Here is a 22,556-nt window from a genome sequence, read left to right on the forward strand (position 1 = left end):
ATTTCGAATATTAATTTTCTATTTATCTCATAAAAGAAAATAGAAAGTATATATTATAAATGCGTCCCAATTTACCAATTCATGTACTTTTGTCCTAATTGGAATTTAAATAAAAATCCGACCATTTACAGGAAATAAAAAGAAAAGGAATTTTATTTTACTATAACAGTTATATGTATTGAACGCTTGTTTACAATTTGAATTATTTGATACAAAAACAGCATTTCAAATTGGTCATGAGATAAAAGTAGAAAAAGAGTAAGTGTGTTCCTTTTTTTAATCTTTTCCCAATTAAATACGTTTCAGGTTTGTGAATGCACTGCGTGAAATCCACTTGTCAAAATGAATAACCAAATCTTAACTAGATTTATGAGCATTGCGGAATCCCGGTTGTCCTTCGTGTCTCAACATGGAACGCCTCTGCATCGGATGGGCAATTTGAAGATAAATACTAACAATTTAAGGACATTTTGCGAGATGGTCCTTTAAGCTTTAAGTAATTTGCATGTGTCCACAATGTTTCAGCTTTTGTTACCAAGGGGTCGTACTTTTTTTTTCTCTGTCATTTTTGTACTTGTTTTATTTGGGCTGTGAGTTAAATTCCCATGACCAAGTTCTTTCTTGGATGTGAAGTCTAATGTTCTATTACTCACCACATTTACATAGATTCTTCAAATTTTGTTGACAATGATACATTGATTTCACCAATTAGAAGTAGTAACGATTTAACTTTCCAGTTGGATAAGCAAACTTGATAACGACATGATATCGGTGTAACAATACTTAGTTGTCAAATCATTTCAAATAATTCTTAACTTCTAACCTCAACTTAGATGTGTCAAATGTGCTTTGTTGAGATATTTTTTGAAAACGGTCATCACTGACATGAGCTTTATTCGTTCAATACGTGTCAATTGTGTTTTGTCGATGCCACTAGTATCATGTTTGATACACACTGTATCTAAATCACGTGTTTTTGAAAGTGAAACATTAATGAGTGATTGTTGCATCTTATAATATCTATTATCTGGAAATCAACGCCGTCATACTGAAAAGGTAAAGTTAATGATATAAACAACATAGCGCTTCGATTAAATAGAACATACAAAATTATCTTATGATTCCCTGATCATTAACTTGTATACTATCACGTAACAACTACAACATTCATTACTAAAATAAGATAAAACCGCATTAAATCTTTTCATTTTTCAATTCAATCAGATATATTGGTTTGTACGTACACCATTTGGCGCTCAAATTGCAACAAAACCTATAATACTTCATGACCAAGAAATTAAACAATAAGAAAACCTAGCTACAATCATTAACAAAGAGAGAACTACACTTGCAATATAATTACAAAATACACCCTCTAATGGTGTTGAAAATACATTTACTAAGATTATAATGAAATAATAATCCACGTCCCCGAGCTTCAACCAAATTATATTCAAGTCCCCGAAATAAAACAAATTTCGAAACCTCACCCATAATATGTAACGTGAAAAGACCGTACGATCCTTCGACAACCTTAATATTTCCATGCAACCCAAAATTAGAGCTTTATAAAGACCCCCCAAGTAAACAGAGTTTCCACGCCGAAAATCCTCTACAGTGTCCGAGGGGTAAGAAAATCATTTCCCATCTTTCTCTCCCTCTCTACTCACCGCTGCTTTTCTTTTTTATTTTCCATTTATTTTTTATTTTATTGTATTTCGTTTCATCTTTCTCTAACCCGCTCCAAACTCGGGCGTTTTGGATTCAGGGGGCTTCCGGCACACCTTCGAAATACTTGGTCCCCCAGATCCACTGAGCTCCGGTAACGCCCTCTCTTCTCTAAACACATTTTAATTACGCTAATATATTCTTAATTAAACACTCACATATCACTTCACTAAGTGCAAAGAGATGGTTTGTGAATTTTACTGAATTTTGATGTCCAAACCCTTCAAAGAATTTTGAGCTTTCTAGGGTTCTTTTTCTGTTTTTGCTAAGAGGGTTTTGTGTGTGTTTTCACTTTGCGTTCATCAATCAGACACCAATCAGTTAACTAAGTTGTAACTAAGAAATGGTGGGAAAATTCTGATTTTTTCTGTTCAGGAAACCCTTCAGATGTGTTGTAATTTCAGGATTCTAGGGTTGTTCTGCTGTTTTTACCAACAGGTTCTGTGCTTTTCGTAGTGGGTTTAGCTTAAACATATAACTTCACTGGGTGACCAGAATTGGTGGGAAAATTTTAATTTTTCTGCACAAGAAACCCTTCAGATGAGTTGTGAATTTTACCCTGTTAGGTTTGGTTTGCTGTTTTTACAAATGGGTTTTTTGTTTTTATCTTTGTCGAAAACACATCACTCCACTGAGTGACCGAGAAGTGGTGGGAAATTCTAATTATTCTTTGCACTAGGAACCCTTCAAATGGGTTGTGAATTTTGGTCTTTTAGGGTTCTCTTTTTTATTTTTTTATTTTTTATTTATCTGTTTGTCCAATGTGATTTAAATTTTGTTTTAAATATATCACTCCACTAAGTGACCAAGAAGTGGTCATGAGGAATTTTGAATTTTTTCTGTCCAAGAAACCCTCATGTGGTTTGTGAATTTGGACTTGTAGGGTTGTTTGCTGTTTTGACACACGGAGGGTATTTTTTCATTAAATTGCTTTCTCAATGAGAATCTCATGTGTGCATTTTCAGTACTTGGCCTTTCGGTATCACTTTATATGTCGTACTGCTGTTTGGTGTATTCAATTCATTGTGGAGTTGGTTACTTGAAGTTTCAGCTCTTAAGTTTTATTTCTTGCATGAGTTTCTTTATTCTTGGGTAATCCACCTGACGTGTTGTGAACTATGTAATGTTGATAATGCAAAATGGTTTTTATGTTGGTTCGTATAAGAAAATTGACAGTTTTCATAAATGAGGAATTCTTACGAGTTTGTTCCTAGCATATATGGATTGCTTGAACGTTCTTGATTCCTTGATTACGATGTTCTATGCATGTGGATGTGCTTGTGCATGTGCGTGAGTGTGTAGTTGTATGTATTTTTGTACAATCCATCTACGTATACACGTGCACTTGCACTTTTTCTTTCATCATTTATGGCTTACCATTAAATGATCCCATTATTGTTCCAAAGAACTGCTTTTGTATTGTAGGTAGGCGGGTTGGGGTAATTTCTTTATTGTAGGATTACAAGGATTTTTCTTTCCCTACCATTTAGGTCTTGTATTTAATTGGTTTTCTGTATAACGTTTCATTTGTTCGGTTTAGGGAATTATTATATTAACATTTTGGTTAAAAATAATAGCATCTTGCTAAATTTAGTTGATCATTTTAGCAATACTAAGTAATTATTTCCGCTAATTCAGATTGTGCTTGCATAATCATGTTTGCATTGCATATGATGCATATGAACCTCACAAAAAAAAATGTTTACGAGTAGAGATTTCAAGAGTGGAAAATATTGTTAGATAGATGGGTTTTCCTGTGTTATAAAGAAATATTTCCAATTAATTCTAAACAGAAGACTACTGTGTTTAATATGTAGATATCACAGTGGTTGGACCATTTAAGGTAGAATTACTTAAATTAGTTGGTAAGAACTTCTTTCCCAGTTTCTCATGTATGATCCAGTTGCTGACTCAGTTTATCTCCCCATTCCCTTCTTGCAGAATATGAGTAGCTTGGTGGAGAGGCTTCGCGTTAGGTCAGACCGAAGACCAATTTACAATATTGATGAGTCAGATGATGAGGCTGATTTTGTGACTGGAAAACGTGGGGCAGCTCCAGAAAAGTTTGAAAAGATTATTAGGAGTGACGCGGTTTGTCACTCACTTATTTTTATCATTCATCATTATGCATGACGCAGTTTGAAAGGAATCTTAGGAGTGACGCTGTTTGTTTCGACTAATTTTTATTATACTTTCTCCTGTTTCCTATGGTTTCTCACTCACTTCTTTTTATCATTCATCATTATGCATGATGCTGAATAGCGAATTACAAAAAATAACTGGAGTAATTATGCATCAAGAGTCCCATATTCACACAGATATTTCAGCATTCGTTTTCTTAAAATACATTTTACCAATGAATTAATGAAGGATTTTCTGGGAAAATAAAAGAACTGACGTTTTTAGTCAGTAGTGCTATGTTCTGGATTTTTGAATGCTCTAGAAAACAGAAACTCGGTATTTGGATAATGTCTCAGAGTGTTCGCACGTCACTAATAGCATTCTTGACACCCAAAATGGAAAAAAGATTTAGAAGAAACTTATCATCCTAAATGAACTCCGTATTGTTTCTTTGCCGTTCTTGAAAGAAAAATTCTCTCTATTACTGCACAACATCGACTGGGTAGAGCAAAATTCTTATATTATGTGTGAAATATAATTTGTTCATAACATTGCAGTCCTTGCTTGATGAATTTTGAACTTAATATCATAGGAAAATGATGGAAGTTATACTTTAGAGATTTGAAATGAAATATTACTTTCTGATATGTTATTATAGTTTTCTGTCTCATGCTTCCTTTCCATTTAAATTTTTTTTTATAGAAAATCCTTGGCTTACATTTTTTTTTTTTTTTTTTTTTTTGGGGGTGGGGGACAAATAGAAAGAGAATTCATGTCAAGCCTGTGGCGGAACTGGGAATCTTCTGGGCTGTGAAACATGTAGTTATGCTTACCATTCTAAATGTTTACTTCCACCACTGAGATCACCTCCCCCTGGCAACTGGAGATGCCCTGAATGTGTATGGTTTCTTTCTAAAGTCAGTTTTGTAAATAAACTAGTTACAGATCGTAGGGTTTGGTGATAGCTGAGATTTTTTTTTCTTATTTTTTTGCAGGTAAGCCCATTAAATGATATTGATAAGATTTTGGACTGTGAAATGCGCCCTACTGTAGCTGGTGATAGTGATGCCTCAACGCTGGGCTCGAAGCAAATTTTTGTAAAACAGTATCTTGTGAAGTGGAAGGGACTATCCTATTTGCATTGTACATGGTAATGGTTTCAGCTTATTATGTTTATCTGTACCAGCTAAATCTGTTTGTTTGAACTCCTGTTAGGCATAACGGGTTACAGTAGAGTTGTTCGACTCTGGAAACCTGCCCTAGTACTTTCTAGTTGTACTTATTTAGCAAGTTGTATCACCTTTTTAGCAGTAAACTTCATTTACTTAACTTTTTCGATATTTTGTCAATTTGAGAGTTTCAGTTTACTACATCTTCATCATCCCTGTTTACCGTACTACATGTATTTTTGTTCAGGGTTCCAGAGAAGGAGTTCGTGAAAGCTTTCAAAGCCCATCCACGTTTGAAGACAAAAGTAAATAATTTCCATCGTCAAATGGAATCAAGTAATAACTCTGAGGATGATTTTGTTGCTATTCGACCTGAATGGACTACTGTTGATCGAATTCTGGCCTGCAGGTATACCCATTTTAAACTTCCCTTGTAATTACTTAGTACCATATGATTTGTGTTTTGTATTTTTTTCTTGAAATACAAAAAAAAAAAAAAAAAAAAATTTATATGGTACTACTGTTGATTGAATATGTTGTGTAATCTTTAGTCTATCTGAAATTTGAATTTATATAAGAAGGTTTTAAAAATGCAAAACAAAAATCATATGGTACTGCTGTTGATCGAATATGGTGTGTAATCTTTAGTCTATCTGAAATTTGAATTTATATAAGAAGGTTTTAAGATAGAACCTCAAGCGTGCTACGTTAAGTATAAGATGAATCACTGTTTAAACAGAAAACTGCAAGCTTCAGTTAATATATGTCATTGAGTTTCTAATGAGTCTGTGGTAATACTTGTTGAATGCTTCAGGGAAGATGATGAGAAAGAATATTTAGTAAAGTGGAAAGAACTTCCTTATGATGAGTGCTATTGGGAATCTGAATCGGACATAGCTGCGTTTCAGCCGGAAATAGGGAGATTCAACAGAATTCAGTCTAGGTCTCATAAAGTTTTGTCTAGTAAGCAAAAGAGCAGTCTTAGAGATGCCATGGAATCAAAAAATAAGCAGAAAGAGTTTCAACAGTATGAAGGCAGTCCTGATTTTCTTTCTGGAGGTACATTATTTTCTCTGATATGTTATTTCTGCAGTCTGGCATGCATGTCTCTTCCTGTGTTATTTAGTTTGATCATTTAATTTTTTGTGCAATTAAAGGCACTCTACATCCTTATCAGCTTGAAGGGTTGAACTTCTTACGTTTCTCCTGGTCCAAACAAACACATGTTATACTTGCAGATGAGATGGGACTTGGTCAGTCTTTGCTTATCCTTGAAATTTTATTTCCTTTTCTTCTAGATAGCTGGACTTTACCAACAGTTCGAATTTTTATGTGGTTGTAGGCAAAACTATACAGAGTATTGCTTTTTTAGCATCACTTTTTGAAGAGAAAGTCTCTCCACATCTAGTTGTGGCTCCACTTTCAACCTTGAGAAATTGGGAACGGGAATTTGCAACATGGGCACCTCAAATGAATGTGGTATGTAAATTAAACACCTGTCTTCTTTATCTTTATTTGTAAGTGTGGTTCTGATTAGAAATTCACTTAGTTCAGGTTATGTATGTTGGCTCTTCCCAAGCGCGTGCTGTCATACGGGAATATGAATTTTACTTCCCCAAAAATCACAAGAAGATGAAGAAAAAGAAATCTGGTCAAATTGTTAGTGAAAGCAAGCAAGATAGGATCAAATTTGATGTTCTCTTGACATCTTACGAGATGATCAACTTAGACTCAACATCACTGAAACCGATAAAGTGGGAGTGCATGGTAACATTCACTGGCTCAAATCAATGTACACATTATTGGTCCTCAATGTCTGATATCTGCCTAATGCTGACCTCCATATGCAGATTGTTGACGAAGGTCATCGTCTGAAAAATAAGGATTCAAAATTATTCTCATCATTACAGCAGTATTCGACTAATCATCGTGTGCTTCTGACCGGAACTCCCCTCCAGGTTTGTTATGAGATTGTTTTGTGTTACATCTATCCTTGCAAAATTGACCCATTTTAGTTGTGTTTTACAGTTCCCTCCCTGTGATATCTGATTTAATTTTTTTGTCGGTTTTGTATTGCTCTCTTTCGTTATGGGTCCCCGGATATCGCAAATAATAGTCAAGTTGTCTTTTTTATTGGTTTATAGCGTTCTTGTCCCTTATGGGACTTTGGGTATCACAAATAATATTCAAATTGTCTTTTTTGTCTGTCATCAACTTATCATTTTGCTGACATGTGATAAAATTTCAGAACAATCTGGATGAGCTCTTTATGCTTATGCATTTCCTTGATGCTGGGAAGGTTAGTACCATATCAACTTTAAGGTATTGAATCTAGCTAGTTGAAAACAAACTTGTCTTATTATTTGAGTTGACGCATAAATACTTGCAGTTCGGAAGTTTGGAAGAGTTCCAGGAAGAGTTTAAGGATATAAATCAAGAGGAACAAATTTCTCGGCTTCATAGAATGTTGGCTCCCCATCTTCTAAGAAGTATAAATCTTAAATTCTTTTAAGTTTTGGATTATTAATACCATTTAAATATCTCTTAGAGACGTATTACATTACGCTTGCATTGCTATTTATTCTTGTTTTTGCTTGTGTGTTTGTTTTACCCAGATGATTAATTCATTAAGGATAATTTGGATTTTACTGTGAGTTTTTCTTTTAGTTTGCATTGACCATTATAAATTGAAAAGTTAGGTGAATTGTGTGCAATTGGTAATTGGTGCAGGAGTGAAAAAGGATGTGATGAAGGAACTACCTCCTAAAAAGGAACTGATATTACGTGTTGATTTAAGCAGCAAACAGAAAGAGTATTACAAAGCAATTCTGACCCGTAACTACCAGATACTAACTCGTCGAGGTGGTGCGCAGGTAAGACTAAGTTCCCAGTGAAATTAATTATTATTATTTTCCTTCTATTCCAGCTTGACAATAATTTGGTTTTATACCAGATATCTCTTATCAATGTGGTTATGGAATTGCGCAAGCTTTGTTGTCATCCGTTTATGTTAGAGGGAGTTGAACCAGTCATCGCAGATCCAAATGAAGCTTTCAAGTAATACTATTTCTTTCTTGTTTGTTGATATCATCTTTAATGCTGTCTATTTGGGTTACTGGTTTCTTGTATAGCATTGGTGACTCATTTGGGTGCTTAAGTTCATAAGGCCGGGATAGATTATTTATGCCTTGTGCTTGTGTTAAAAAAGAGTCTGCATTTTCTTGATCTATACCTTTAAAGTAAGCTGTAAACCTATAAACCTGAGGTATTGTTCTTTGAGTTTCCGAGATAGCTGATTCTACTTTTCTTCTACTATTTGACAGACAGCTGTTGGAAACTTCTGGGAAATTGCAATTGTTAGACAAAATGATGGTGAAACTAAGGGAGCAAGGGCATAGAGTTCTCATATATTCACAGTTTCAGCACATGCTTGATTTGCTAGAAGACTATTGTACTTTCAAAGTATTCAATCGTTGCTATTTTGTTGTTTGTCGACATTCTTTGATGTTGGACTCTAGTTTGCAGAATGAACCAGTTGATATTGTAAAATTGTCAATTTTTTTGGTCAGAAATGGCAGTACGAACGAATAGATGGAAAAGTTGGTGGAGCTGAGAGACAAATAAGAATAGATCGATTTAATGCCAAAAGCTCTTCCAGATTTTGTTTTTTGCTATCTACTCGAGCTGGGGGCTTAGGAATAAACCTTGCAACTGCAGACACAGTGATCATATATGATAGGTACATTGGTTCTTAGTTTACATTCTTGCAATAATTAAATACGTAGTGTCGTGGAACTTTCTTCAAGAAATTTGCTTTTGGTCTGCAGTGATTGGAATCCACATGCTGATCTACAAGCTATGGCAAGAGCTCATCGACTTGGACAAACTAACAAGGTTGAAAATAATTCTTCATTGATATCTGGTTGTTTGGTTACCGTCTCTTAAACTGCATAGTGGTTTTGGGGTTGCAGGTAATGATTTATAGGCTAGTGACCCGAGGAAGCATTGAAGAACGGATGATGGAAATGACAAAGAAGAAAATGGTATTGGAGCATTTGGTTGTTGGAAGGTTAAAGAAACAAGAGATTAACCAGGTATGCAAATGTCTTGGACATTTGGGTCATTGTGAGTCTAGTGGCCGACTAAATTTAGTTTTCATGCTTAATTTATATGTTTTTTTTTTTTTTTTTTCTGCATGCAAAGAAAACAAAATGTGTAGTTGGGTGATTATGAAATTAGGATTTTTTAAGCTAAAAAAGCTCAAGTATATTTGCAGGGAACAACTTTGAATCTTGAAAACTTGTCTCTTGGGGTTGAATGAGAGAAACAGGCTGAACTAGCAAACAGAGTGAAATGGGTTTCATAACCATGGATCATTGCATCTTTACACATATTATTTGCAATTTTGTATCCTGGATAAATCTGGTGGAAAAGATGCTTTGTGGTTAGAATGTAGGAAGCTAATACACATTGCATATGATTGACAACACAAGGACCAAGTTGAAAGTCTGAAAAAAAAAAATCATAGGAAATTTATGAAATTTCAGTTTGGTTCCTGTGTTTTCAATTTGCATATTATTTAGTTTGTTAACCATTTTGGTCCTTTCTGTCTAATTTGGGCATTGATGTCCGCACATAGCACACACAGAGGACATGAAAGCAGACCGAGATTGTTTTGGGATAAAGTTAAAACACAAGGACCAAATTGGTGACAAAAAAAAGTATGAGCAAACGCAGGGATCAAAATGTTACTTAACCAAAAAATAGGCCGTCATACTTATTTGAAAGGAAAAGTGAAGCATTTATGTGTAACGTTTTGTCAATTGAATGAACTTTTTGATGTTTGTCACTTTTCTTATGGAGCTGTGCTTTTTAGAGTTTCTTTAATAGAAGTTGAATGTAAGTTCAGATAACTGCACTTAGAGGTGTAACGACACTATGTACCTTGAAAATGTAATCAAAGTTTCAACTGATTTGGAATTTATGTTAGGAAGAGTTAGATGACATCATAAGGTATGGATCGAAGGAGTTATTTGCTGACGAAAATGATGAAGCAGGAAAATCCCGTCAAATTCATTATGATGACGCTGCAATAGATAGGTAAATTTATAGCTCACTTTGTTTCAGTGAAATGACGGCATTTCAGTATATGTTCTCAAAATTCTTGTTTGTTCTATTTCTTTGCTGGTAGACTACTGGATCGTGATCAAGCTGGGGATGATGAGGCTTTGTTGGATGATGAAGATGAAGATGGATTTTTAAAGGCCTTCAAGGTTATATTCTACTTCTACAACATACATAGTAATGGTCCTTATGGTTATATTTCAAATGCATATGATGCTGGTGGTGCTTTACAGGCTTAATTGCTTCACCACCATACTTGATGTTGTTTGGTAGTTACAGTTTTATAAATTTTTATTGATGCCCTGGGCCTTTGTTCTGTTGGCAACATGTGGGTCGTAGCACACAGGCATTTGACTATGTTAGAAATGCTGCAATGTTTTAAGCATGGTAGTCTATTGGGTACCAATTGTTTTTACTTTGATGTAGTGCTCACTTGTTCCGGATGAGCTTCGACTAGTGCACGGTAGCACAATAACACTAAAGTAATTTAGGGAGTTGGACATATTTTGTAGCACACACTTGCTGATTGATTCTATATGGTTGTATTTTAGAGTTGTCACATTTAGGTTGATTTTAACAAGGCAAAATGTTTGTATAATTTTTGTAGTTCTAATTTTAACCTTGCCTAGGGATGTTTCTAAATTCCTTTACAAATCATTTGTGCATGGATATTGGTTATGGATTATTGAAATCACAAACTTAGTGGTTGATTGGAATGATTCAGTTGTTGGAACAATTGGAACCAAGGATAAAGGTTCTCTTATTTTGTAACACTCCCTCTCTTTTAAATTGTCTTCGTTCTTTAACTTATTTCTTTGTTGCATCACATGAATTGCTATCCTTGTAGCCCCGTAATTACATTAACTTGATAAATCTTGTTAATTAAACACCTGCTTAAATATGAAGACACATGAAATGTAAGAGATTAAATTCAATTTTGTTTTGGAGAATTTATGACCCCAAAATTTTTTTATTCATATATTTCAGAGACCAAGGGAAATTAAGAGTTTACTTTATATATCCCTTTTTCCTCTTTCTCCTCATTGAATAATACCTTCTTCAGAAAGGGGGTTCAAGCACCAGTGGTGCAGCCTTGCTGGTGTGATATTCATCTTTATATTATTGAAGTCAAAGTCTCTGTTTGTGGAACCTGTAACTTAGGTTGGGATTTTATTTCCATCCGGTCTTATCATGCAGGGTCACAATTTCTAGTACTAGGCAGTCTTGCTCCACATGATCTACTACTGTCTCATCTCATGTTTCTGACTTGTGATTCATGGGGATATTTTGTAAGGAAATTAAACTAGCATCATGTGTTGTAGGTTGCAAATTTTGAATATATTGATGAAGCAGAGACTGTAGCAGAGGAGGAACCACAAAAGGCTGCCATGGACAGTCGACCTATTGCGAGCAGTTCTGAAAGAACAAATTACTGGGAAGAGTTACTAAAAGACAAATATGAAATGCATAAAGTTGAAGAATTTAATGCTTTGGGAAAAGGAAAGCGAAGTCGTAAGCAGGTATGGCACTAAAATTGCGCTAGCATAATTTTATCATTTACCCCTTTGATCAATGAATTGATGCCTTACCATTCCCCATGACAGGCAGAGCCTTATTATTTGGTTAGGACTCGTTTGTTATACTGTACAAGTGGTTTTACACAACTTCCGTTTTACCTTAAAAACAATTTAAAAGGGCGATTGGCAAAGCGATCAGACACCCTTATAGATCCATTATATCACCCTTAATAGACCCATCATTAGTTTGAGATTGGTTAGTTCAGCACTAGGTTGTCGTAGAATCATTCGAATAGCTAATTTCCCAATTAAAAAAAAAAAGATAAGAGACAAACGATAAAGTAAACCCACCAACCACTTACCATGCTATTCAAGAGCGAAAAATATTCGTTCAAGTATTTATTCCCCCCACCCTCTCTCTCCCTCTCTCTCCCTCCCTCTCTCTCTCTCTCTCTCTCTCTTTTCTCCCCTCCCCCCTCCATTTACGGGTTTAGCCCAGAAAGATGCGGATGAAGTCGTTGGCTTTCAGATCTAAGGTATGGTTGAATGTGCATGCGTCTTGTGGCCATGTTCTTTGAAGACTGGAGGAATTTTATCCTGTGTGTTAACTTTTTAGGAAAAAAAATCCAAAATTCTTAATTTGGTTTGTATGGGATGAAACCGTGTTATTAGAGATCTATGGTAACAGATGCCATTAGACATCTTGAGCTTTTGGAAAATTTTCAGATGGTATCTGTTGATGATGACGATCTTGCTGGTTTGGAAGATGTGAGTTCTGACGGCGAGGATGATAACTATGAAGCTGAAGTGATGGATGGTGAAACATCATCCTCCGGAACTGCTTCTGGGGGGAAGAGGCCGCCTAACAGAAAGAGAAGTCGTGGTATGTTCCCAGTACTGTATCAATAAGTTGATAACAAATTAACAACTAGTTGCTATCTCTTGGTTATCAAACTGACACTTTGAAATGACACTTTGAAATGACACTTTTGAAAAGAATTATTTAATTTATTTTGCAGTGGAAAGCACAGAGCCCCCTCCCTTGATGGAAGGAGAAGGAAGATCATTCAAAGTTTTGGGTTTCAATCAAAGTCAGAGAGCACTGTTTGTACAAATAATGATGAGGTAGTTTCTTAAAATTTGTAGTTTTCTTGTCCAGCAGTTATTATTATGTTGGCCCATTAAAGCTCGAACAAATATGTGCTACAGCATGTGTATGTACATAGATGCGCATGCCTGGTGAAAGTGGGTGTTTCTACATTTCAAATTGTGTTTTGTGTAACTCTATTCTGACAAGGATGTCTGGAATGTATTGCATATTTGGGGTTAGGGGTTTATGTTCTTGTGAGTGTGCTTCTACATGTTAAATTGTCTTGTATGTGTCTTTGAGTAGGGCGTTTTCTTTTTGGTGACACGATTCTCTGGAATGTGCAGGTTCGGAGTTGGGGATTATGACTGGAAAGAATTTACAGCACGCATGAAGAAGACGTTTGAAGAAATAGATAGGTAATGTCTCCATATTTGCATCCGTTTTGATTTTTGAGTTAATTCCTTAATCTGGTATTGTCTTTATCTTCTTTCCTCCTTTGTCCACATGCTTTTCAGGATTGTTAGATTATTGACATGCTGTTTTTGGAGTCCATTGATTCAGTTGAATTATATATTTTTGTAGATGTCAGGGGTGACAATGTGATGCACCTGTTTTTTTTAATTTTTTAATTTAGTTAATTTGGGAAGCAGTATTTTTAAAATATTTGAAACACATTAATGAAATATAGTGCGAATTAGGGATAAGTACTAGGCGTTTGGATGTAATCCATATTTGTGTAGCTAGAATGATGTACAGATTTCTGTTCTCTCAGTAGCACTAAAAGTTGATATGCCATTAAAAACTCAAAAGACTACATAAGTTGATAAAATGAGCTGTCATCTTGATCATTATTTATAAGGTAATGGTGTAAATGGATGCTTGATCTTTCAAGGTTGTCAACATATATACCTGAGGTGTCATATTCATCACAACTTATCACAAGCATTGTCAAATTATCATAGAGACGGGCCAAAGGGCCCACTTCCAACGACACCTATATTGTCCCCAACTTATTAATTACCACCTGCACAGTCCAACAGGTGTGGGGTTTTATCAAAAGGCCTTGGTATTAGTTGGAGTTGGGTTAGAACATTTAAACTCTTCTTTTCTCAGAGAGACGGCCGATGTGGGATTTCAACAAGTATATTCCAAATGACTTTCATGCTTGCTTGAATAGTTGTGTGTATTGTGTTGTGCATATATGCGAAGAATTTATTTGTGTTCTGTATTTTTCATTTCAGATATGCTAAACTATTCTTGGAGCACATAGCTGAAGGAGACAATGACTCTCCAACCTTTGCAGGTGATAAATTGTTGCAACTCATGTCATTTCATCTTCCCTCTATGTTCGATGTCCTCATTTTCTAGTCTTAATGTATTACTGTTACTTATCTTGGTTGTAGATGGTGTTCCTAAAGACGGGCTCAGAATAGGAGACGTACTTGTTAGGCTTGCCACTCTGATGCTGGTGAAGAAAAGGGTAAGCTTGTTGGTTCAATTGATGATTATGATCATACTATTCAGATTTATCTGAAAATAAGTATTTTAAGAAAAAAAAAAAACTAATTGGTATTGGGACGTATCCTAACCAAGTGAGTAATGTAGGTTGTCAGTTGAGTTTTTACTGTGTATTATTTTGTCGGAAGTGTTGAAGGTGATGCAATTGTTTGGATCTCCTCAAATGAAGGGTTGTCTAGATTTATTTAGTTTGTCATCTATGTTTGATATACTTGTTAGAATTCTTAAGTATGACGATAATATGCAGTCTGGCATGTTATGTTGCCAGACTATTATTAAGACCGGGAATAAGGCAATATGCCCTGCTCATGAGGGACAACATAACCTGACAAACTGTTGGTAGGAAAGCATCACTCAGTTAAGTATTACTTGCAAATCGAATATTTTAATAAAAAGTAATATCACAAAAACATGTTGAAGGGTGGGGAAAGCCACACAGACGGGATATAATAGGTGGATTTGGAATAAAAGTAACATCCTTTCTTCTGATTTGATTTTTTTTTTTTTTCTGTTGCAATGATAGGTGGAAGCAGCATTAAGAAATCCAGGTGCTCCACTTTTTTCAGAGGATACCTTCTTGTTCCACCCTGGACTGAAGGGTGGAAAGTATTGGAAGGAGGAACATGATTTGACATTGTTGCGTGCTGTAATTAAGTATGGATTTACTGCTTGATATTTACAATTATTCACTGCTTTTACGTAATTATCTAATGCATCTGCTGTTAATGATTATTCTTTGCTTGTCGGACTGATGAGGAACATTACATATCATGAATCGTATCCTCATAGATGTGTATATACATGGCTTCATCTGTGTCTGTGTTAGCAGTGCAGTTGTTGATAATCAAGTAAAGCGTGCTTGCATTAATTTGGGTTGATACTTCTTAAGATAGCCAGAAAGGCAATACATTCACTCGACCAGGAATATCCCTCTAAAGAAATTATTGAATTAGGGTTTGCTGTTCTTTTGGAGTGTCTCCTGGTCCTGCATCTGTCACTAGAAGTTGAGCATTGTCATTCATGCTGAACCGATTCTAGTTTTCTTAAGAGTATAATAGTACATGCTGAGTGATCCTTATGTTAATTTTCCACTTACTGTTTGCTTATTTCGATCTTAAGGCATGGATATGGAAGATGGCAAGCTATTGTTGATGACAAGGACCTAAGGCTTCAAGAAGTTATCTGTCAAGAGTTGAATCTTCCCTTTATAAATCTACCCTTCCATGGACAAGTTAATACACAAGCACAAAATGGTGAGAAAACAACTAATGGAGAAGGACCTAACATCCATGCGAGTGAAAATGGTAGCGGAAGTGATATAGGAGCTAATGTTGCCCAGGGAAACAGTCATGGCGCTAACCAACCGCTGTTGTATCAAAACACTTCTGTGTTATATCAATATAGAGATATGCAGAGAAGGCAGGTAGAATATATAAAGAAAAGAGTGCTTCTTTTGGAGAAAGGGAATGTTTCAGAGTACATTGCAGAAGAATATGTAAGTTATGTGTTTTGATATCTCATGGCACCTGCATATTGCACCAACTGTTCATTTCTGTTGGAGCTTAATGAACAACATTTAAGTGCCTTGTAATCTTCTTATCCCTGTTAGTAGTTATTCATGAAAGTAGGCATGGTTCTTTGTGGACAAGTTCGTTGCAGTGTGATCTGGTTGTTGATTGTTTTCCCAGGGTGAAGCAACTGTGGTTGGAACTGAAGAACTCGAGAGTGAACCCAACACTACAATATTGCCAAGCCCTCATTCTGTTGAAACTAATGGTCACATGGCTGATCAGTTGCCTAGAATAGTAGACATCAGTAAGTTTATTTCCGTTTCTTGAAGCTCTGATTGCCAGAGCAATAACGGTAATCTGTCTACTCCTCTTTTTTTGGCTTCTGTTGATTAGCTTGGTGATGTTTAAAATTGCAGCTCCTGAAGAAGTTGCTGCTGCAGCTTGTGACAACGATCCAGATCGGTTGAAATTGCCTCGCCTGTATAATGAGGTACATTATATTTGTTGTTGAGTACAATCTTGGTTTCAGTATAAGGATTTGATAATCAATTCGTTTTCGTTTTTTTTTTTTTTTCCCTCTTCCCTATGTTGTTGGTAGATGTGCAAGCTCGTGGACCGAAATGCCCATACTTCATGTCCGACTGCCTTAGGAACCATTTGTGAAGAGATAAACATGACTCTCTCTTCTGCACCCCATAATCCTCCACCGGCATCTCACATACTGAATCTGGGTAAGCAATCAGAAGCTGAGTCAAGTAGTAGTGTTCTCCTGAAACCACCATCTCCTCAAAGTGATGGAAACCATGCTGTCGTGGCGGACACTGCAGAAGCCAAAGCTACAATTATGGAGCTAGACCCTGAACCCATGGACGGGATGATTTGTGATGATGTGGGAAAGCAAGAACAGGAGGAGGTTGATTCTAAAGGAAAGGGGGTCGTTGTATTGGATGATTGATCGGAGTGATGTTACTTTCTAGGCTGCGAGTCTTAATTTATACCATTTTTTTTTCCTTTTTTTTTTCCGTGTTTATCGTCGCGTCTATAAACCTCAAAATAACTGGAAAAAAAGCTGGACCTTCTTTTGATCATTTATAAGATACATTTCCCTTATCAGAAGTTCACAAGTTGAGTTGATTGCTGACGGTAGTTTTCGGAGCATGACATGCTTCTACCGCATAATGCCTCTGGGTCGGGCCTTGAGTTGTTTTTCCCATCCGGGCCGACCCAATCTCCATTCTTTAAATCATTCAGGCCCGGACCGGCCCAACTAACTTTTTTTTCTTTTCTTGTTTGTTTATTTCGTTTTTAAGCCTCCCTTGAAATCTTCCAGTTCACTGGATGTTCATTCAGATGGGAAAACGATTTTCACTTGGTTTCTCTTTGCACGTCCTGTCTCGTTTCTAGCTACATGATCGAACAAATCATGAGTGATTGACATGCTAGTCATGCAGAGGAACCTAGTGGGGCTAGGGATGCGACTCAGTGCCATACCCATACCCATACCTGTATGCATGAGAATCCTTTGATCCAACCAAGTTGCTTCAGAAAATTTTCATTTCCCATCAAACAACCACTTCTCTGGACATCTAACGTAGTTTCAGTTGTATTCCCAAATACACTTGGGGAAAATAGCATTCTCTGTCGATCGAATGAGTACTATTATGCTTAATCCGAGTTTTGGCTTCCCTGCGTTTATTCAAATATAAGCATTGGAATTTGAAACATGAATGCGTTTATATCACTTCTTGATTTTTCTTGCGTTTACCAACACATGAATTTTTTAATCAGAAATCTGATACCCATTCCTTCTTTCTTTTTCTCGATTCATAATATTTTCCGTTCTAATTAAGTAAACACTCTAGTCGTTGTGGAACAACTAATTTGTACCTCATAGCTCAAAATTTCAACTCTCTAGTGGTTGTCTAAGCAGGAAACCTAAATCTCTCTAGTATCACCAACACCAAAAAACTACAATATTCCCTTTTTTTTTTTATGAACCCACCTAAACTATGATATCCTCCTAACTTATGCTACAAATTAAATACAAATTAATGTGGAAAAAATGCTGGATTTCGTGTAGAGACATAATCCAACGTATACCCTATTTTAATTATTTTTTTGGAGTACTAGTGTAATAATTAGATAATTAATAACGAGTAGTACTTGATTTTCAGGAATCACTACTGAAAGCGTAGGACCATTAGATGATCGGAAACCCCACATGAACCATACTCACTCAACCAGGTTGGCCAAATTTAATTAAGTATCTTCGTTAATCATGTTCATGCCTTCAAATTAGAGGAAAGTAACGAGAGAATATATTTAATCGTGATCCATTTTCTTAATTTCTTTTAAGTAGCTTGAAGGGTTCGCCATTGATTTTCTTACGATTCTTTTGAGCATACTTATATGAACCAAAGAACCATCGTTATATCTTATTAATTAGTAATGAGTACTGTAACAGAATATTTAGACACCACAGAACAGAAGTTTTGGTTCTTCTAAACTTAGAAGACTTGCACAACAGAAAGATATGAGAGAAATATAATTAACTGCGGAAAACCAACTAGATATCCGTGCATGAATCCATGAACATGTCTTTTATTAATTTATTAGGGTTTTCTTTGGCTCGTGGATTATCATTTTTTTATATTTTAATGTTATTTTTAAAATGTAGGGCTTCTCTTCCCAGAGAAGAGAAATCTCTTGAAAAAAGTGGCGTAATAGGATTAACATGTGCAAACAATTATTAGTTCAAAATAAATATTCTTTTTGTTAATTTCAGAAAAAGGAAATTATTAGAACTGTATTGGATGTGGCAGTAAAATGACAGGCACATGCAGCCGACTGAATTTGGACAAGAATTATTGTGGTTGATGGTAACATATATATAAAGTATATATTTATTCTGTGTCGTGAAATCGATCTATGCGTGTCTCTGACATCGTGACGATCGAGAACGGTTCAAAGTAGTTCAGAAATTGCTGCCAATAATTTGAGTAAAACTCATCACGCATATATATAGAGGATTACTGCATCAATGCATGTTACTATTTGAATAGACATGCATGTAGATGTAGGTAATTCAGTGGAATTAATTTATTAAATGATAAAGATGTGGGAGCATGCACTGGGGATCTACTAGAAGTGGAAGATCAAAAGAAAGAACACATTCTGCTTTAGGACTTTATAATTAAATTGGTAGCTCTATTTATAACCTATAGTAGTATGTAGGGATAAATTATAACAAATAGGAAAGGATGATTGACACGAAATAGGACGTTAATCATGCGATGTCATGAGAGGAAATCAAAACATATGATATGTGTTATTAGTTTGAGATATCACGACGATGCTTATATTAGAGTGTAGGTAAGTCTTAGTCATTTGTTATAATGAATTATATTGCTTAGCTCCATTGCAAAGCCAAGTATATATTCTCAATCTTTGGAAAAAATAAGAGGCTATGTATATTATAAAGTGAAGAAAAGTTGAAGCAAAAGAAAGAGAACCGAAAATAAGGCAAGGTGCTGGGAAAGGTTGATACAGGGAAGAGACAAAGGGTGAGCTTTAAATCCACGCTTTCTTTTGCCATCAAGAGCCACTTGCCAACCCTCCCTTCCTCTATCCCTACGGGTCCCCCCTCTCCCTCTCTCTCTCACTCTTAAACAAACGCATGACATTGATGGTACTCCGAAATATCGGATACTTTAGGTGAAATGTTTTATACTTCAAAACACTATAATTTTTTTTGGTTCTTATATTACAACGTTATTAACTGTTCCCCATTCAACATCATTTCTCACTCCAAGTGCCAATCAACAGGTCCGCCTTTACAACTAAACAGAACTAAAACTCAAAGGTTCTATATATCTTTTTTGGTTCTTTCCCTTATATATTCGACGTGGTCGTTTTTTCTCTACAACTTCATGACTTACAGAGGAAAAGATTCAATACATTCTTTTACTTCCATGCACACCTTTCTTTGCTTTTTATCTTTAATTTGAATAAATAAAAAGGAATACCGATGAAGTATGCATAAATTATCTTTTAATATAGACAAGAACGAACCAAATTATTAAAGTGATGGAAAAAGTGCATTAAATTAGTTAAAATGAAGAAACAAAAGAAAATGTTAATGTTGTTTTATTATGGACGATAGTAATATTGAGAGTATTTCACATTAAAAATGAAAGTCTTAAATAAAAAACGGTTATAAGATTCCAAGGGTTAGCCATGTTCGAGCAAAAATGATGTATTTTTTTTTTTATATGAATTTGCACAAATTTTCTTCTCATAACATACAACTATTTCTTCAATTATTCTTAATTTTTCCACTTTCACCTCGTTAAAAGAAATGAAATGGTCCTACCCAAGAGACGTATGGGGTCCAACCCAAGGAGGATGATGGACCAAGTCTATAGACAGGTAGTCTTGTTTGTCTCTCTCCTCTCCCTCCAAGTGCGAGACAGATCGATCATACATGATTAATTTTCATCTATTAATTCAGTCTTTAATTTCATTCATGTAAATTACACAGTACCATGCAAAAAATTCAATTGTGAAAATGACGTGATCATGTGCTTCCAATATAGAGTTATTTTGAGTGCTTCTAAACTTGTCAAACTAGTTTGAGTAGTGAGTTTGTTTTTCCGCACTCAAATTTAAATTTTCTCTTTCAGTTTGGATAAATATAAAGGAGTTTTTGGATGCGGTCTCTAACTATTAATATTTTTTTTTACTAAAACCTTGTTAGTTTTCAGTTTTTTTATTAAAATTTTTGACATTAATATAATAATGTATTCCTATGTAGGTTATTATATTGTTTAAATTAAAAGTTGAAATTTGTAGTTGTTAATATTAATGAGATTTTAAATAAAACTCATCATTTATGGGATTAAAAATATAAATTGTACTCTTTAATATATTGTATGTATGTATATGTGTGTGTGTGTGTGTGTGTGTGTGTGTGTGTAAACATGGGCACATTCATCAAAATTAATAGAAAAAATTATTGCACCAAAATATGTGTACATTCTTCGAAAAAAAGAAAGATATTAAGTTTAATAACATTAGTAAATTTCTTCAATTAAACTTGACATGGATATATATTCTTGAATCAACGAAAAAAAATGTACTCATATAAGTTCAAATAATGGATTAGAAAAAAAAAATTGAATGGATATTATAAAAAAAAAATCGGTACATTTTACATATGACAAATTGGTATATTTAAGAATGAGTACATTTATGATTAAAAAAAATTAAAAAATTATATGAGTGGGAACATTTAAGATTAAAAATTTGAAAACCTTTTTATAAAAAATTAGTGGGTATGAACTTTTCTAATTTTTTTTTTTTCAAATGTTTTGAATTGAAAATTAATTTGGAGTTTAATAAAGTGTGAGTATTAAAACACTAAATCAATTACTAATTTTTATTTTTAAAAATTACATATAACATGTATATTCATTAATACAGTAATATCAGGGTCTTCGATCAAAATCTAAAAACTAATAAGATCTCAATCAATGAATGTTAGTAACTAGGGACCGAATACTAATTTTTAAAAAATTTAATGTAGAAATGTTAAAATGGTCCCTGTGTTTTGGTCATTGGGTCAATTTAGTCCCTGTGTTTTCAATTTGGCCAATTTGGTCCTTGTGTTTATCTTCGTTAGCCAATTAAAGACATTTCCATCTAATTTATGTAACATCCCACAACGTCTAGGGGAGTGGATCCTGTAAGATTTATATGTATATTCTTATCTCTACCTAGCACGAGGCCTTTTGGGAACTCATTGGCTTCAGGTTTCGTAAGAACTCCGAAGTTAAGCGAGTAGCGCGCGAGACCATTCCCAGGATGGGTGACCCACTGGGAAGTTCTCGTGTGAGTTCCTAGAAACAAAACTGTGATGGCGTGGTCGGGGCCCAAAGCGAACAATATCGTGCTACGGTGGAGTCGAGCCCGGATGTGGTGGGGGTCGGGGCTAAGATGTGACAATTTGGTATCAGAGCCAATCTCTAGCCAGATGTGTGCCGATGAGAACGTTGGGCCCCTAAGAGGGGTGGATTGTAACATCCCACATCGCCCAGGAGAGTGGATCTTGTAAGCTTTATATGTATATTCTCATCTCTACCTAGCATGAGACCTTTTGTGAGCTCATTGGCTTCGAGTTCCGTAGGAACTCCGAAGTTAAGCGAGTAGCGCGCGAGAGCATTCCCAGGATGGGTGACCCACTGGGAAGATCTCGTGTGAGTTCCCAGAAACAAAACCGTGAGGGTGTGGTAGGGGCCCAAAGCGGACAATATTGTGCTACGGTGGAGTCGAGCCAGGGATATGGTGGGGGCCTGGGCTGGGATGTGACAATTTATGTAAAAAATTTATAAATTATAAACTTATTTATAAAATTATAATTTATTTGATTTAAAATATTTAAAAATTAAATTAAATTTAATTTAAAAGAAAAATTATTGTCCTCCTAGACCTCCTCCCTAGCATTACCTCCTCTCTTTTCAATGTCACAACCTTAATCATTTTTCAGATTGGAAGTTTTATCTCTTAAGTGTTATTTCTCATTGATTTGCATTTTTCTGTAAAGAGAAAGGGTAATTATATCTCATATGATTTTTCTTATGAATTTTTTAAAAAATATCGGATGAAATGTCCTTAATTGGCTAACAGAGACAAACACGATAACTAAATTAGCTAAATCGAAAACATAGGGACTAAATTGACCATATGTCTATAACACAGGAACCATTTTTACATTTAAGCC

General features: G+C 35.1%; 1 protein-coding gene across 4 annotated transcripts; it reads left to right on the forward strand.

The window, feature by feature from the left end:
* Positions 1-1,597: 1,597 nt before the first annotated feature.
* Positions 1,598-16,894, forward strand: LOC137733852 (CHD3-type chromatin-remodeling factor PICKLE). Of its 4 annotated transcripts, none has more exons than XM_068473058.2 (32): positions 1,598-1,628; positions 1,769-1,822; positions 3,670-3,819; positions 4,611-4,748; positions 4,845-4,999; positions 5,266-5,427; positions 5,833-6,077; positions 6,176-6,271; positions 6,361-6,497; positions 6,573-6,785; positions 6,869-6,976; positions 7,267-7,317; positions 7,408-7,507; positions 7,749-7,891; positions 7,972-8,075; positions 8,342-8,480; positions 8,588-8,757; positions 8,846-8,912; positions 8,990-9,112; positions 10,009-10,118; positions 10,210-10,291; positions 11,465-11,662; positions 12,386-12,542; positions 12,679-12,784; positions 13,094-13,165; positions 13,991-14,052; positions 14,153-14,229; positions 14,791-14,921; positions 15,387-15,762; positions 15,956-16,082; positions 16,195-16,268; positions 16,377-16,894. In XM_068473058.2, exons 3-32 carry the CDS (start codon positions 3,673-3,675, stop codon positions 16,731-16,733), a joined length of 4,227 nt encoding a protein of 1,408 aa, XP_068329159.1. In that variant the 5' UTR covers positions 1,598-1,628; positions 1,769-1,822; positions 3,670-3,672; the 3' UTR covers positions 16,734-16,894. The 4 variants fall into 4 exon arrangements, with proteins under 4 accessions (XP_068329159.1, XP_088542691.1, XP_068329151.1 ...); XM_088686565.1 differs by having other exon boundaries at positions 1,599-1,628; positions 6,196-6,271; XM_068473050.1 differs by lacking the exon at positions 1,598-1,628 and having other exon boundaries at positions 1,685-1,822.
* The last annotated feature ends 5,662 nt before the right edge of the window (positions 16,895-22,556 follow it).

The sequence above is a fragment of the Pyrus communis genome, chromosome 15 (assembly GCF_041283825.1).
Source record: "Pyrus communis isolate YQ-2024b chromosome 15, ASM4128382v1, whole genome shotgun sequence".
Taxonomy (NCBI): domain Eukaryota; kingdom Viridiplantae; phylum Streptophyta; class Magnoliopsida; order Rosales; family Rosaceae; genus Pyrus; species Pyrus communis.

Excerpts from the sequence above, each read along its gene's own strand:
- LOC137733852 (XM_068473058.2), top strand. The coding sequence starts at position 3,673 with ATGAGTAGCTTGGTGGAGAGGCTTCGCGTTAGGTCAGACCGAAGACCA. Across the intron at positions 5,000-5,265 it reads TCCTATTTGCATTGTACATG|GGTTCCAGAGAAGGAGTTCG; the intron begins GTAATGGTTTCA and ends ATTTTTGTTCAG. Across the intron at positions 8,758-8,845 it reads ACAGTGATCATATATGATAG|TGATTGGAATCCACATGCTG; the intron begins GTACATTGGTTC and ends TTTGGTCTGCAG.